Here is a 19,203-nt window from a genome sequence, read left to right on the forward strand (position 1 = left end):
AAAAATTATGCAAATTAGCCCCCCAAAACTCTAAAATTTAATTCTATGCTACTATGACACTAAGTGATCTATAGTGCTGATATTGATAGTGCATGTGCCTTGGGTTGTTCCTTTATTAGTTTTGGTAAGGAAATTTTTAATTTCCTAATTTTGGTGAATATTTTAAAATGGTAATTTTTTGTCAAAAATGCTATTTTCGACTTCTTCTCCGAAACTGGTAGTCCGATTGCTCGCAAACCAGCATGGTATATACGTTGAATGGACCTCTATCAGATTTGTTCATTTTGTGTTGACATCTTCAATTCTCCGTTTTTAGCAAATATTTTGTCATTTTTCATCAAAAATAGTACTTGTTCTTCAAAACTAGTAGTCCAAATTCTTTGATACTTGGTACACATGTAGCTTGGATGACGCTTCACCCAGTCACTAAAAGTGGCCAAATTTATCAAAAATTTTAGAAATTCATGATTTTTGTATTACCTTTTTCTTAATGCACTACAGTTGTCGGGGAAAATGGACAAAACTTGGGAAGATTATACAATGATGCCATATTGAAATTATATTCTCACAGGGAGATGTGTAATGTTTCCCATTTGTTCTGTCAACTGTTTCTCATTCTCACATAGCACATGGGAGTTCTAAGTTTTCTTTGATTGGTCTATTGTGATTGTAATGAAAACATAACCACTCAAGATATTTAAATGTGTATAGACATGAATGATTTTGGTGGAAAATTATGCAAATTGCCTAATTTACATACCAATATTTAGGCTATTTTTGTGATATCTTGAGAACCATTTAATGTTTTAATAAAACTTGGTGCATAGATGTGTTGGGGCAGTTTCCAGATATATTTATTTTTTGGTGGAAATTTATGAAAATTATCTAATTTGCATATCAGCTAGTGCAATTCAAGCTATTTGGGTGCTATTTCAAGAACCATTCAACATATTTCAACAAAACTTGGTATATACATGTATCACGAATAATTGCAAATATCATGTTATGTTATTCTCTCAACATGCTGGAGTTTTTTTTAAGCTCATTGATTCTAATCTCATTGAACATTTTTTATTTTTGTAAAAAAATTCCACTTTTAGCATTATGTTTTATTCAGTCGTAAGATCTCTGACGAGTTCTAAGTGTATGGCGCGTGATAGTACACGTGAATAGACAGGTGTAGACATTAACAATAGCTTGATTGATTGGGTCTTTGACGAATAAGTGTCCGGTATAGTCTATTCCAATAGAAGAAAAGGGTTCAGATCGTTTTACTCTGAAGGTAGGAAGTGGCGCTGGAATTGGCTTGGAGTACGGCGTACCGTCTACTTTCTTGCAAATGACGCATTGGCGTAGAACTGCTTTGACGTAGCGTCACATTGAGATTATCCAGTATCGCTCGCGTAATTGAGATGTGACTGCGTTAGTACCGGCATGTTGAAGACTTAAATGAGTGTCCCGAATTATCATTGTGGTGAACGCATGTTTACCGGGGATCAATATCGGGTGTACAGTGTTGAAGGGTAAGTTGGTATTCTGCAGTCGGCCTCCTGCACGTAATAATTGATCGCTGTCGACAAATAGCTTGAGTTGCTTGCAGAGAATTCCAAGTTTACCATCGTTCTTGGTTAGTCTTCGAATTTCATCAGCGTAGTACATATGTTGAATATTCTGAATCCAAACTAGCTCGGCGGTCTCTAGTTCGGTCGGTGAGGGCGCTGTTGTTTGTTGATTGTTGTCATCTGGAGAGGTCAATATGGCTGTCTTCTTTGTGCGTTCTCTCAACTTGTTAATGAAACGTAATACAAACGCTGTAACTCTAAGTAGATGTGATAAATTTTGATAATGTTTGATCTGGAATACATTGTCAATATTGTAGTTGACTTCTGTGGAAGTTTCTGTGACTGAGATTGATTGTTTGCGTATCGTAGGCGATTTGAATGGAGGGCCTAGTTGTGCGTTTTCTGAATTTGGCATTGTTGTAACAGTGTGAAGTACTGTCTGTTCAGAGACTTCAGTGGGCGTTGAAGATGGGGCTTGCGTACATGTTAATACTGAAGTGTCCCCTGTCTTCACACGTTGATCGGAATTGGTTGTGTTTGGAGTATCAAATAACTCGCATCTGGGCCAGTGTTGTCGATTAGTTAACCAGAACGGCCCGTTCCACCACAATTTTGATTCTGATAGGTCAGCTGGTATGATACCTCGGGTTACTAAGTCGGCTGGGTTCTCTGCTGTATTGACGTAGTAGAGTTCCTGTTGAAATGAGTTGATCTCTGTCACACGATTGCGAGTAAACACATTCTGTTTACCTTGTCCATGTAGCCAATGTAATGTTATCTGACTATCTGACCATAACACGTATTTCGAGATTGAGTATTTTGAGGGATTTACCAACAAATTGACTAAGTCGTGTTCCAATCAGGGCTCCCATTAACTCTAAGCGTGGTAGTGTTAGGGTTTGCTTGCTTATAGGAGCGACTCGTGCCTTTGCCATCACAAATGTAGATTCGGTGTCAGATACTAAATACACTGCGGCTCCGTAGGCCTTGTCTGATGCATCAGAAAATGTGTGAATTTCAACACTGGTCGGATTGTTGACAAAATATTTGCGCTGGATGTGATTGTTCATTATCTTGTAGAGATCGTCAGCTATATTTTGCCATTGTTGTAGTATTTCAGAGTCGATGGGTGTATCCCAGTTGTGATTGGTGATCCATAAACGTTGAATTATCAATTTTGCTTTGATATGAACAGAAGAAAACAAACCTAATGGATCATATAGACTAGCGCTATATGTCACGACATCTCGCTTAGAAGTGAATTGTCCGAAGTTCGGTGTTTTTAATGGTTTCACACGCAGAAGGTCAGCTTTAGAATCCCAGCGGATCCCGAGAATTGATAAGTCAGACTTTGAGTTGGATCGACCATCGATATCAATAACTTGTCTCAGAAACGTAAGTGAAACTTGCGCGTAGATAGAATATTGATTGATTGTTCATAGAACTGTAATGCTTCCATTGAAAATGCGCAACTAGAAACTACATCATCGACGTAAATGTCATGTTGTAGAACTTGGGCTGTCGATTTTGAAGAGTGTTCATTCGTTAAATGCTTGATGGCTGCATTCAATATGAAGGGTGAACATGCAGCGCCGAATAGAACTGACTTGAACTGGAAGGTTTCAAAGGGGCTATTAATATTGGTTGAGTCCGTTAACCATAGAAATTTAGTGTATTTCCGGTCGGCTTCATGTAGACTAATTTGTAAGAAAGCCTTTTCAATATCTGCGGTTAATGCTATGGGTGTGCTCGAAATCTCAGTAGTATAGACGTTAATGAATTGAGAAGTGGGGGTCCTGTATCTAAACACTGATCGAGGCTGGGCTGGTCCTTGCCAGTAGTTGCTGAACAGTCGTACACTATTCTATTTGAGTAGACTCGCTGTCCTTCTTGACTGAGCGATGAGGTAAGTAGTGCCCGATATCTGTACTATCATTGGTGACTCTCTCAAAAAAACCTCTATGCAACTGATCATTGATAATGTTGTTGTAAACTTTGACAAGTTTGTCTGGTAGCTTGGCAATCATTTTCCTGGTGCGAGTATTTGCTGCTTGATAGTTGGTATGTAAGGTAAGGTGATCCGGTTTCCAAGGTAATTTCGCTGTGTATCTTCCATCTTTGGTGGTGAGGCAATGATCAATATATTGTGTGTATTGTTAGTCCCCGTTCGGACGCAGTCCGAAAACGGGGACTTATGTTTTGCCCTGTGTGTGTCCGTGCGTCCGTGATCACCTGTATCTCGAACATGCATGGACCGATTAAGTTCAAACTTCACTCATACATCACACATTATATGGGAAATATGCACATGCATTTTTTTCATGATCTGATTAACGATAGCCGAATAGCGGCCATTTTAAGGCCGAAAATGCATCAAAATCGCACATTTTCACCATTCCGGATCCGGATCTCAGTTATGCATGGACGGATTTCGTTCAAATTTGGTACATACATTAAACACAATAGGACCTTGATGCACGTCATTTTTTTTTTTGGATCGGGTTCGAAATGGCCGACTGGCGGCCATTTTGTTTTAAAGAATTCAGTTCTGGATCCGTATCTGAGACATGTTTGGATTGATCGAGTTCAAACTTCACACACACAAGGTACATCATGTCACAAATATGTATGTGCATTTTTTTCATGATCCGATTAACGATAGCCGAATAGCGGCCATTTTAAGGCCGAAAATGCATCAAAATCGCACATTTTCACCATTCCGGACCCGGATCTCAGTTATGCATGGACGGATTTTGTTCAAATTTGGTACATACATTAAACATAATAGGACCTTGATGCACGTCTTTTTTTTTTTGGATCGGGTTCGAAATGGCCGAGTCTTTTTTTTTTTTTGGATCGGGTTCGAAATGGCCGACTGGCGGCCATTTTGTTTTAAAGAATTCAGTTCTGGATCCGTATCTGAGACATGTTTGGATTGATCGAGTTCAAACTTCACACACACAAGGTACATCATGTCACAAATATGTATGTGCATTTGTTTCATGATCTCATTAACAATAGCCAAATGGCGGCCGCTTTAAGGCCGAAAATGCATTGAAATCGCACATTTTCACCATTCCGGACCCGGATCTCAGTTATGCATGGACGGATTTCATTCAAATTTGGTACATGCATTAAACATAATAGGACCTTGATGCACGTCTTTTTAGTCCCCGTTCGGACGCAGTCCGAAAACGGGGACTTATGTTTTGCCCTGTGTGCGTCCGTGCTTCCGTGCGTCCGTGCGTCCGTGATCACCTGTATCTCGAACATGCATGGACCGATTGAGTTCAAACTTCACTCATACATCACACATTATATGGGACATATGCACATGCATTTTTTTCATGATCTGATTAACGATAGCCGAATAGCGGCCATTTTAAGGCCGAAAATGCATCAAAATCGCACATTTTCACCATTCCGGACCCGGATCTCAGTTATGCATGGACGGATTTTGTTCAAATTTGGTACATACATTAAACATAATAGGACCTTGATGCACGTCATTTTTTTTTTTGGATCGGGTTCGAAATGGCCGACTGGCGGCCATTTTGTTTTAAAGAATTCAGTTCTGGATCCGTATCTGAGACATGCTTGGATTGATCGAGTTCAAACTTCACACACACAAGGTACATCATGTCACAAATATGTATGTGCATTTGTTTCATGATCTCATTAACGATAGCCAAATGGCGGCCGCTTTAAGGCCGAAAATGCATTGAAATCGCACATTTTCACCATTCCGGACCCGGATCTCAGTTATGCATGGACGGATTTCATTCAAATTTGGTACATACATTAAACATAATAGGACCTTGATGCACGTCTTTTTTTTTTTCGGATCAAGTTCGAAATAGCCGACTGGCGGCCATTTTGTTTTAAAGAATTCAGTTCTGGATCCGTATCCGAGACATGTCTGGATTGATCAAGTTCAAACTTCACACACACAAGGTACATCATGTCACAAATATGTATGTGTATTTGTTTCATGATCTCATTAACGATAGCCAAATGGCGGCCGCTTTAAGGCCGAAACTGCATTGAAATCGCACATTTTCACCATTCCGGACCCGGATCTCAGTTATGCATGGACGGATTTCATTCAAACTTGGTACATACATTAAACATAATAGGACCTTGATGCACGTCATTTTTTTTTTCGGATCAAGTTCGAAATAGCCGACTGGCGGCCATTTTGTTTTAAAGAATTCAGTTCTGGATCCGTATCCGAGACATGTCTGGATTGATCAAGTTCAAACTTCACACACACAAGGTACATCATGTCACAAATATGTATGTGTATTTGTTTCATGATCTCATTAACGATAGCCAAATGGCGGCCGCTTTAAGGCCGAAACTGCATTGAAATCGCACATTCTCACCATTCCGGACCCGGATCTCAGTTATGCATGGACGGATTTCATTCAAACTTGGTACATACATTAAACATAATAGGACCTTGATGCACGTCATTTTTTTTTCGGATCAAGTTCGAAATAGCCGACTGGCGGCCATTTTGTTTTAAAGAATTCAGTTCTGGATCCGTATCCGAGACATGCTTGGATTGATCGAGTTCAAACTTCACACACACAAGGTACATCATGTCACAAATATGTATGTGCATTTGTATCATGATCTCATTAACGATAGCCAAATGGCGGCCGCTTTAAGGCCGAAAATGCATTGAAATCGCACATTTTCACCATTCCGGACCCGTATCTCAGTTATGCATGGATGAATTTTGTTCAAATTTGGTACATACATTAAACATAATAGGACCTTGATGCACGTCTTTTTTTTTTTTCGGATCAAGTTCGAAATGGCCGACTGGCGGCCATTTTGTTAAAGAATTCAGTTCTGGATCCGTATCCAAGACATGTCTGGATTGATCAAGTTCAAACTTCACACACACATGGTACATCATGTCACAAATAGATATGTGCCTTTGTTTCATGATCTGCTTAACAATAGCGAAATGATGGCCATTTTAAGGCCGAAAATGCATCAAAATCACGTATTTTCACAATTCCAGAACCAGATCTCAGTCATGCATGGATGGATTTTGTTCAGATTTAGCACAATGTGTTTGTACATATGCAGGTGCATTTCGGTCATGATCTGCTTTGAATGTATATGTCACTTAAATATGAACGGAACGGGGACGTGTCATTGACAATGACTTGTTTTTTTTTTTTTCGGATCAAGTTCGAAATGGCCGACTGGCGGCCTTTCTGTTTTAAAGAATTCACTTCTGGATCCGTATCCGAGACATGTCTGTATTGATCAAGTTCAAACTTCACACACACATGGTACATCATGTCACAAATAGATATGTGCCTTTGTTTCATGATCTGCTTAACAATAGCGAAATGATGGCCATTTTAAGGCCGAAAATGCATCAAAATCACGTATTTTCACAATTCCAGAACCGGATCTCAGTCATGCATGGATGGATTTTGTTCAGATTTAGCACAATGTGTTGTACATATGCAGGTGCATTTCGGTCATGATCTGCTTTGAATGTATATGTCACTCAAATATGAACGGAACGGGGACCTGTCATTGACAATGACTTGTTGTACTTAGATCTATGTCCATTTTTAGGATATGACTTCAATAAAGATTATTATTATGTAATATGTGACAAATTGTATTACGTAACTGTCCATCGGATGGGGACTGTGGTCATGGTATACATTTCAATAAACCTTCATTCTTGGAAAATCGAATAGAATTATGGCCGGGTAGCTAAAATGGCTATTCTGAACAAGGTAACACAAATGACAAGGGGAGTTACGCTATAAAAATTGTACGATTTGGGCGAGTGATAATTCTAGTAGGCGAGTAGAGTGTTCAATTACCTTTAGAATGCAAGGTCTGGTATTATTAATAAAGTTTATTTGACACAAAATCACTTTAATTTATGTATCAGTCAATTGGAACCCAGTCCCACCTCCTACTCCTGTGGCCGGTTTATGTGGGGCACAGTGCAAATACCCACAGAACAAGCAAAATAATTCCCCCACACCAGGGGAATGAACCCCCACCCCAAGGAGAAGAGGAGGGATGCACCAATCCCACCAAATTTTACACTGTCTGACATATAGCCCTAGCCTCAGATCCTGGCCTGGCCTGGCCTGGTTTCACCAAGTGTACATCCCTGGACATTTATGTTTGAAAAGCCTCATGTAATTTTACACTGTTCAGACATATCTTGACTGTGGTGTGGGGTCAATTGGCATTAAATTCATATGGTACGTTTTTCTTACTTAACTGCAAACATATGGCTGATATATTTATGTTCCATGTAACCATTTTCAAGTGTTCTAAATAAGTAGATAATATTTGATATTTTTCTTTCAGAAATCAAAGCTGGTAAAATTTTGATTGAAGGAAAAACCAAGATTATCTACGAGCTTGAAAATAATCAAGTGTTGTTGCAGTCCAAAGATAGAATAACTGCTGGAGATGGAGCAAGAGCACACGACTTGAAGGGAAAAGCTGCCATATCAACTTCCACAACATGTAAAATATTTGAACTGCTGAACAATGCAGGTATGGACAAGATAGCTATTGGTCATATCACTAGCTAGTGGTCATATCACTATTGGTCATATCACTAGCTTATTGGTCATATCACTAGCTTATTTGTCATATCACTATTGGTCATATCACTAGCTTATTGGTCATATCACTAGCTTATTGGTCATATCACTAGCTTATTGGTCATATCACTAGCTTATTGGTCATATCACTAGCTTATTGGTCATATCACTAGCTATTGGTCATATCACTAGCTATTGGTCATATCACTAGCTTATTGGTCATATCACTAGCTTATTGGTCATATCACTAGCTTATTGGTCATATCACTAGCTATTGGTCATATCACTAGCTAGTGGTCATATCACTAGCTTATTGGTCATATCACTAGCTTATTGGTCATATCACTAGCTTATTGGTCATATCACTAGCTTATTGGTCATAATCACTAGCTATTGGTCATATCACTAGCTATTGGTCATAATCACTAGCTTATTGGTCATATCACTATTGGTCATATCACTAGCTTATTGGTCATATCACTATTGGTCATAATCACTAGCTTATTGGTCATATCACTATTGGTCATAATCACTAGCTATTGGTCATAATCACTAGCTTATTGGTCATATCACTATTGGTCATATCACTAGCTTATTGGTCATATCACTATTGGTCATAATCACTAGCTTATTGGTCATATCACTATTGGTCATATCACTAGCTTATTGGTCATATCACTAGCTTATTGGTCATATCACTAGCTAATGGTCATATCACTAGCTAATGGTCATATCACTAGCTATTGGTCATAATCACTAGCTTATTGGTCATATCACTATTGGTCATATCACTAGCTTATTGGTCATATCACTATTGGTCATAATCACTAGCTTATTGGTCATATCACTATTGGTCATAATCACTAGCTATTGGTCATAATCACTAGCTTATTGGTCATATCACTATTGGTCATATCACTAGCTTATTGGTCATATCACTATTGGTCATAATCACTAGCTTATTGGTCATATCACTATTGGTCATATCACTAGCTATTGGTCATATCACTAGCTATTGGTCATAATCACTAGCTTATTGGTTATATCGCTAGCTTATTGGTCATATCACTAGCTCATTGGTCATATCACTAGCTCATTGGTCATATCACTAGCTTATTGGTTATATCGCTAGCTATTGGTCTTCTTGCTAGCTTATTGGTCATATCACTAGCTTATTGGTCATATCACTAGCTTATTGGTTATATCACTAGCTTATTGGTTATATCACTAGCTTATTGGTCATATCACTAGCTTATTGGTCATATCACTAGCTAATGGTCATATCACTAGCTAATGGTCATATCACTAGCTAATGGTCATATCACTAGCTAATGGTCATATCACTAGCTTAATGGTCATATCACTAGCTAATGGTCATATCACTAGCTAATGGTCATATCACTAGCTAATGGTCATATCACTAGCTAATGGTCATATCACTAGCTAATGGTCATATCACTAGCTAATGGTCATATCACTAGCTAATGGTCATATCACTAGCTAATGGTCATATCACTAGCTATTGGTCATATCACTAGCTATTGGTCATATCACTAGCTATTGGTCATATCACTAGCTATTGGTCATATCACTAGCTAATGGTCATATCACTAGCAAATGGTCATATCACTAGCTAATGGTCATATCACTAGCTAATGGTCATATCACTAGCTTAATGGTCATATCACTAGCTAATGGTCATATCACTAGCTAATGGTCATATCACTAGCTAATGGTCATATCACTAGCTATTGGTCATATCGCTAGCTTATTGGTCATATCACTAGCTTATTGGTCATATCACTAGCTTATTGGTCATATCACTAGCTTATTGGTCATATCACTAGCTTATTGGTCATATCACTAGCTTATTGGTCTTCTTGCTAGCTTATTGGTCTTCTTGCTAGCTTATTGGTCTTCTTGCTAGCTTATTGGTCTTCTTGCTAGCTTATTGGTCATATCACTAGCTTATTGGTCATATCACTAGCTTATTGGTCATATCACTAGCTTATTGGTCTTCTTGCTAGCTTATTGGTCTTCTTGCTAGCTTATTGGTCTTCTTGCTAGCTTATTGGTCTTCTTGCTAGCTTATTGGTCTTCTTGCTAGCTTATTGGTCTTCTTGCTAGCTTAATGGTCATATCACTAGCTTAATGGTCATATCACTAGCTTAATGGTCATATCACTAGCTTATTGGTCATATCACTAGCTTATTGGTCTTCTTGCTAGCTTATTGGTCTTCTTGCTAGCTTATTGGTCTTCTTGCTAGCTTATTGGTCATATCACTAGCTTATTGGTCATGTCACTAGCTTAATGGTCATGTCACTAGCTTATTGGTTATATCGCTAGCTTATTGGTTATATCGCTAGCTTATTGGTTATATCGCTAGCTTATTGGTTATTTTGCTAGCTATAGGTCTTCTTGCTAGCTTTTTGTTATTACAAGTGTAGAAAAAGACCCCCTGGGTGTATGCCCGGACATGGCCTCAATTTCTTTATTGCATCAAAATTGGGGGTGGTCATGGGCACTTACCTGGACAACTACGGTATGTCAGTGTAAGCTTAAGTACTGGACTTGATTTGTGTGGTTCTGTGTCATCTGCCCATTCATCCAAAAAATCGATTGTCAATTTTACAACTAAATTTCCTAACTGTGCTATTCATGTATCTCTGAAAGTAGTCAATATTATTTATTTAATTTTTTTTTATTTTTAGGAATAAAAACCCATTTTGTAAAGCAGCATAGCGACACATCTTTCATTGGTGTGAATTGTGATATGATTCCGATTGAATTCGTCACTAGAAGAGTCGCCACTGGATCATTTCTAAGGCGTCATGAGGGAGTCAAAGAAGGGTTCAGATTCTGCCCTGTTAAGTTGGAATATTTCTATAAGGTAAAAGTTATCTTGTTATTCGTAAGAATTATTTGAACAACACATTTAGAAAGCTATAATGTATTATGCCAAATATTTTTGTGGATAAATCATCTCGACAAAAAATTGCATATTGTACCAAGGTCAAAGTTTATAACCATGGTGATCATGGCCATACTGTAATCTCTATTTTTGACTCCCATGTGCGAAGCACAAAATGGGAGTCTTTGCAGTTAGTGTGTCTGTATGTGTGTGTGTACAGTACAATGTGCACACAAGGACCCCATTTTCTCGCCATTGGCGAGACCTTGGCGAGGCCATGGCCTGCCAGTGGCGAGGTCATTGGAGGGCTCGCCGTCTGAAGTGCGGGCCTGAGGTCGAGCTCGGCGCGATCGATCAGACACGGCGCACTTCATAAAACCCGGCGCGATGATGAGCGCGATCGATGTTTTTTTCACCACAACAGAAAACATTACTTCCGCGTATGTACATTGCTATTTACGGGTTTTAATTAAATAATGAATGCACTAAAGCATGCAAATAGCGTGGTTAGTAGTAAATTAAAATTGAAATGTGTGCGTGTTGATTTCGGAATTGTGAGTTTGAACACGGTTTCTGATAAAGTTAACCGTGGATTGAATTGTACTGATGATTCCACTTTCGTGTTCTGCTTGTCGTGTGGATTTCAAAGTGTTGTACAGTTGGTATAATTGGTAAATTAAAACTCAATGACATCCCTATTATACTATTTGTGTGTGATGACATGTTTCGAAGATTTGCGAGTTTGAATTTGATGCGTGAATCAGCCCGAGTTCAACGTAAGTTAACCAATGTCACGTTGAGTGACCCTACGCCCGATCTGTAAAACAGGCTCCATTACGTGACAAACTAATCGTCACAAACCTGTTTACTCGTATACATTCAAACTACATTGTATAACCCACGATCAAGACATGTGTCACGGTCTTAGAGGTAAAGCGCTGCGACAAAGTAATATCATTGTTTTACATGTACACGTGGTACAATCATGTACGCACGATGTACGTTTCCTTCGCAGTTCAGTCAGAGGTCAGTGACAATGGTATAACTGAAACCACGTGGTCAGACACGATACAAGATGTTTTGAATTTCAAAATTCATGTTGAATTATTAAATGGTATCGTGTCACCATTTAATAAAATCGGCAGATTTTTTTTTTTATTTCGTGCAATCTGGCTTTTCTATGAATACGTAAAATCATTACATAATTTGCTGTTGTTCGCTTAGCTCCAATGTTAAGTTTTGCCCTGGTCATCTGAAGGTCACGAGTTCGAGACCAGACTCTTGTTACACGTTTTTTTCTTTCTTTCGTTTTCCCATTCAACCCTTTTTATATGCATATACAGACTTTATTTTCGTGTTTATGTTTTTTTTTCATGTTTACTCATGTTTAAATAGAGAGAAAAGGGACAGATTTGCGGACCGGCCTTCATGCATAATACCGTGATACACAATGTACATGAGATAGTTTTAGATGTACATGTACCGGTATAGGCCGTCGCACTTGTTTATCGTTGCCGATTTTGATGTAATTTCCAAGATATTAATTGCCAGGGATTCTACATACCGATGATCGCAACATCAGCGGTTAACATTCTTTGCGTGGCAATATTGTCAGCTTATAGCGCCAGTGTTACAGTATGTAAAATCATTTACTTAGAAATGCTTATGTAGAAAAAAATTGTGTGAAAACGTTTTTTATTTATTATCATCGTCCACAGTGCGAAAACGAAATGAAATCTATGCACCAAGAAAAGAAAAAAAACAATCGTGACACCAAAATAAAGTCACGCTTCTTCCTCCTACTAGAAAATGAAGCATTAAAGTGCATTGGGAACGATGGCAGTCGCATATACCATGGAGGTGAAAACTGTTTTTACCTCCATGAATATTACATGCGTTGTGTGTTTTTACTAATACATGTATGTTTATACACAAGCATACTTTGTAAACGACCAATGTTAATAATGTACCTCAAATTGTTAACGCATGAGAAGCCCACACTGTTCCCATGGGTGTTGGTGATAATTTGTTTCTCCCTTGAATTTTTCAGTGGGAATTTGGTTTCTCGTCGTTAAACTGTTTTATTTCAAATTTCCACACCACCAGCACGTCGAAAAATATCAGTGGCGAGGATAATATCAGGAGTAGATGGGGTTCGAGAAAGTGTCAGTTTCTCGCTCTAGTGTCAATTTCTTTTTTGCAATTCATACAATTCAGTGTAGTACATGTAATACTCTACAGGCAAATCCCCTGTACATTATATTTTGCCCACCAATTCATGTACAGCTCAATAAATTAACTTGCATAAACCATTAATAGAAAATTACTAGTGTATTTTTTTACGAAAGAGATTCCACAGAATTTTACAATTTGTGCCATTACATTGAATATTTATTTTGTTTCCTGGTGCATCTTCGCCAACGCTCGTTTATTCAGTAATTGCTTCAACTTTACACCAAAAACTGAGCATAATTATCTAGAATGGAAACAAAAATAATTTCATAAACAGCTAAAGTAAATAATGCAAACTGATTTTAAATTGTTATAATCGTCACCGGCACGGGGTCAACCCAGAATATTGGAGCAAAAATATTTCCTGGTCAATTGCGATGTGTTCCAAATAAAAAAAAAATAGTTTATTCCCTTCCAAATCAGTGCAACTACTTTAATAATGAGTTATTGTACAAATGTTGATACATTTTGATGAATAGTTAGAGCTACGGCTTCAAGACCGTATCTAGACGATTTTGGCCCCATCGTCAACAAAACATCACCCGTCTCCAGGGCAAGCGACTGGAAAAAGATACCGGTGTTCAGTCGAACCGGTGGAAAAAATCGCCACTCCCAGAATAACTACGCAAAATAACGAGCTAAACTGGAACCAATCAAACTACAATATAAACATAAAAATAAAAGATGACTTTCGCTGCATTTGACAGTGATAGACTTACCGAAAAGCCATGTTTTTCCCGATCGTTTTCATTGCTAACATCGGTATAATCCGCCATTTTACTTGAGTGTGTTTGTGACCTGACTATGATCGTTGACGTCGTCAGGTGCGCTATGGAAGGTCATCTGCGATTTGTTCACTGTGTGGCGATAGTTAAAAAATATACCGAATGACAAGTACGTAACAAAAACATTAAAAAATGCAAAGTAATTAAAAAAATTGTAAAGGTAAAGTAAATGTATAAAATAAAATGCACGCTGTACAATACATCAGGTTTTAAACAGATTGTGGCGATGGTGAGCAGACCGGTCATACGGACCGTGACTGCGACGAGACGCGGACAACAACCACGATCTGTTTGTTGTGGTGATTGTAGCCAAGAAGGAAGAGGAAAGGTTGACAGCCTGAAGAGAGATGATATTAAATTAATGGCTACACTGATTGATCTTCGACTGTCAACTTATGAAACAAGAGTATTTTTTGAAAGCCAAAATGGGCGACTTTTTTTTTATTTAAGACGTATCGGTCAGAGTGTAACGTTGGCGTTTTCGCCACTGTATTTAAATACTGAAACGTCGACTCGATAATTATGCGTGTGCATTGTACACACAAACCAAGCGATCCTTTTCAGAATCACTATACTGTAAAGGGGGGTAATTATTCACTGGGTTTTAATTTGGCTTATTTCGCTGACTGGAAAATGCGCTAAATTAAAACCCAGTGAATATGTAAAATTTAGCATAGAACACATTATCTAAATAACGAAACCGTGAATTTAAAACCCACTGAATATGCCTGAAATGGTAAATCAGTGAAATTTAAACCCAGTGAAAATTAGTCATTTTACAGTATCTTTCAGAGAGAGGACTATCCTAAAACAGTTTTTTTTTTCAGTAATTCAGTAGACATTCAGCATTTGTTATGTTCTACGCTGGTCCTGTATACTAGTAATATTCTCTGTTTTTGCATTCATAGACCCTCATATCGCCCATTTTCAAATGTCGGAAACGGCTGGCGTTTTAAATTTTAAGTGACACTAATCAGTCGCTCAACCAAACAGAAACCCGCAGTCTAGCATTTCGGGAAGTCTCAATCTGTACAAGAACGTTCTAAAATAATAATAATTATTTAAAATTATGTCGACATTCTGTTTATTTTACAATTTGAAACTGTTGTGCCCCTAAACCAACATATATTATGAAATGAAATTTTGATGTATTGATAAGTATTCAATTCCAAAAACGACCAACACGTGATCATGTGTCGCGCCCGGCACGCTGCATCTTCACAGATACACTTTAAACATGCGTCTCATTTCCTCGTGTAATAAACGAATAACACTGATTACTAACATGTGTGCACAAGTACATTCAGTGGACATGGTCAGAGTCACTAAGGTCTCAGGTGTGAGGTGTAATTGTGCGGCGCACCGATAGGCGCGTCTAGTGACGTACATCAAGCCCATGTAAAACAGAATGACATAACGTACGACGAGCATAACAGTTTATGTACGAACTTGTCAGTAGTTTTGTTTTACTCACATCAGTGTATGAAATTTGTCATAAATTATTGCCATACGACTAGTAATTTTCACAATTTGCGCTATTATATAAAATTTATATTAAATCTGGGATACAACTGTTCACTTAGATGCCGTGCAAGTCCTCCAAATACGCATATTCGATTTCAGGGATCTTTTGTGAACCTGTTTCTCCTTCGTATATTTTGGCTCAATTAGCACAAGCATTATTGCCAACGGCTCGGAGTCAAAATGAATACAGTCTGTGGGGAAAGTTTCGGGTCGTGGAGTAGAGGGGACTAAGACGAGATGTGCCTACTTTAAGCTCAGACTCGTATTGCTAGTCTGAAGTTTAAGTGATTTAATCATGAAAACTAAATAACCAAATACTGTTACAGTCAATATTTGTACGAGTAGAAATTGAAGACCAGCAGAATGTAAAGTAACATACGGCTAGTAATCGTTTCATCTTGTCATGGGAGGAAGGTTCTACCTTCCATGATTTAATCTAAACTGACAAAGATGTCACACATTTCCCGACACATTCCATTATCGAGTGTACACTGCCTTTTATTTTACCAGTAATATATTGAGCAACAAGCAAAAATTACATGTCAATTAATCATTCATTTAAAACTTAAATTACGGCCTCATCTCCCCTTATAGCCATCTTTTCCACCCACATTTACAACTTTAAAATAGACATATATTAAAACCTGTCTTTCTAAATTCGGAAATGAAAAAATAATAAATGCATATTTTCATTTCACTGTATACAGTTGTATTCAATTACAAATCACGATCAACACTCCCGGCCCTGGTCATGTGATGTGGCGCGCCCGGCACGCTACGTCTTCAAGGGGTGCACAGATACACTTTAAACATGCGTCACATGTCCTCGTGTAATAAACGAATAACACTGATTACTAACATGTGTGCACAAGTACATTCAGTGGACATGGTCAGAGTCACTAAGGTCTCAGGTGTGAGGTGTAAATGTGCGGCGCGCCGATAGGCGCGTCTAGTGACGTACATCAAGCCCATGTAAAACAGAATGACATAACGTACGACGAGCATAAAAGTTTATGTACGAACTTGTCAGTAGTTTTGTTTTACTCACATCAGTGTATGAAATTTGTCATACATTATTACCATATGTCAGGACTAATAATTTTCACAATTCGCGCTAAACCAATCAGGGCATTTCTGAGTTTATTTAACTTTAAGAAAATCAGATATATATTAGGGTTTCCATGTTTGTCATTTAGTTATGTGTTTTGATTCAGATTTGTTTCCCAAGTGTGCTTTTACAAATTTTCCAGACACTGTGTGATGGATAATCAAGTACTAGTATACACAAAAATAGTTATGTTTTTTTTATTCCTGGCCACCGAAAATCTGTATGTTTATACATGTACATTCAGTGGGCAACATCGAAGTCATTGGGGTCCCGGTGTGAGGTGTGGATGTACGGCGTGTCACCACAGACGCCAAGTGATGTATACCAGGTATCATCGCGGAATTCATGTATTTATAATAATTCTAGAAATAGTTTAACATGTTGATTTCATTTTTGTTTTTCATAAAGTGAAAATTTACGTACAATGTAACATAGACGTGTTGATTGGAATGCAATCCACACCAATGCAAATACTATTGCAATATACACGTTTTACTTCATTTTTTATGCCAGGTACTAAACAGTAAATTTTGACTGGAGCAATGAAATCATATAAAATGTCCATATTATATAACATTAATATTAAATCTGAAATACAACATTTCACTTAGATGCCGCGCAAGTCCTCCAAACACGCATATTCGATTTCAGGGATCTTTTGTGAACCTAATTTTCCCTCGTATATTTGTGGCTCAATTAGCACACGCATTATCAGCAAAGGCTCAAAGCTCAAAAATGAATACAGTCTGTGGGGAAAGTTTCGGGTCGTGGAGTGGAGGGGACTAAGACGAGATGTGCCTAGTTTAAGCTCAGACTAGTATTACTAGTCTGAAGTTTAAGTGATTTAATCATGAAAACTAAATAACCAAATACTGTTACAGTCAATATTTGTACGAGTAGAAATTGAAGACCAGCAGAATGTAAAGTAACATACGGCTAGTAATCGTTTCATCTTGTCATGGGAGGAAGGTTCTACCTTCCATGATTTAATCTAAACTGACAAAGATGTCACACATTTCCCGACACATTCCATTATCGAGTGTACACTGCCTTTTATTTTACCAGTAATATATTGAGCAACAAGCAAAAATTACATGTCAATTAATCATTCATTTAAAACTTAAATTACGGCCTCATCTCCCCTTGTAGCCATCTGTTCCACCCACATTTACAACTTTAAAATAGACATATATTAAAACCTGTCTTTCTAAATTCGGAAATGAAAAAATAAAAATAAATGCGTATTTACATTGTAACTATATACAGTTATTTTATAGCTTAGCGCATACCCCTTTATATAATAATAATCACGAAAATTTACATGAGTCAACAAATAACGAAAGTCACAGTAACGAAAGTCAATTCCGATAATTTACACGAGTCGAATACGATAATTTACGCGAGTCAATCAGTAGGTGCGATCGTGGAAGGTACTAACGTTAGTACCTTCCATGGTGGGATGATGTAAAAGAGTTACATTCCAGTAGCCTGTCCGTCTTTTGCAATAACTATTGGCATTACGTTAAATAGGTGATCTATGTACCGATTACATAGTTCTGGTGTCACCGTCCCCCAAAACTGGTATATACCGTCAACAAGTTGCTCCTTAGTTCTTGGCTTGACGTATTTGTGAATATGTTTCTTCATTGCCGACCACATATTTTCAATTGGATTTAGGTCTGGCGACTCGGGGGGAGTTGGCCACCAATTGACATTGTTCTCAGTCATCCATTCTCTTGTTGATCGTGATGTGTGTTTGCTGTCGTTGTCTTGTTGAAATCTATGCGTGAAGCGGTTTTCAATCACCGGTAACAAATGTCGGCGGAGTATTGTCTGGTAGCCTTCACTGTTCATGATACCGTTAAACACGGCCACTTCTGTCGGTCCTTCACGTGAAATTCCCGCCCAAATCATGACCTGCAAGGCAAAGAACAGAATAAACATTGTAAATGTTATTGTTATTAACAATGCAACAATGGTTAAACTAATTGTAGTTATCATAACGCATTACAATTGTATCTACATTACATTCTTTATAGAACAATCCCGACTGTGGTTTTAGATACAATAAAAGCAGTCTTAAAATAATCAGTGCTCTTTCACTGAATAATCGTAATGTCACATGTTTATGAATCAGAGAAAATAGCTAAATTACATCCCAGTTGAGGGTTTATAATGATATAACCCAATGATGATTTACTTACACTAAGTGGAAACTTTGGCTTGCTCCGATAAGGCATTGGTTCGCCTTTCTTTCTCATCGTTCTATCCATGCTCCATTTCAGCTCTACTTTTGATTCATCGGTAAAGATGACATCGTTGAAACGTTCGTTGGAGTACAACATATGTGCAGCCCATCGAACGCGTTTCGGTTTGTTAACATCTTTAACCAAGTGGCAATACCGCTGCTTGTATTTTACCCATTGAAGTTTTTGACGTTCACGATTTATGGTAGACGTGGAAACCTCAATG

At 38.0% G+C, this 19,203-nt stretch overlaps 1 protein-coding gene across 1 annotated transcript in view; it reads left to right on the top strand.

Moving 5' to 3' along the window:
• LOC102804884 (multifunctional protein ADE2-like) overlaps window positions 1-19,203 on the top strand; it is a 54,624-nt gene that overhangs the window by 2,127 nt on the left and 33,294 nt on the right. Inside the window, exons 2-3 of the mRNA XM_085498164.1 lie at window positions 7,929-8,120; window positions 10,883-11,061. Coding sequence (XP_085354290.1) covers window positions 7,929-8,120; window positions 10,883-11,061 — 371 coding nt within the window. The remainder of the gene's footprint in view (window positions 1-7,928; window positions 8,121-10,882; window positions 11,062-19,203) is intronic.

The sequence above is a fragment of the Saccoglossus kowalevskii genome, chromosome 4, assembly GCF_978046115.1.
Source record: "Saccoglossus kowalevskii chromosome 4, keSacKowa6.1, whole genome shotgun sequence".
In the NCBI taxonomy this organism is placed as follows: Eukaryota; Metazoa; Hemichordata; class Enteropneusta; family Harrimaniidae; genus Saccoglossus; species Saccoglossus kowalevskii.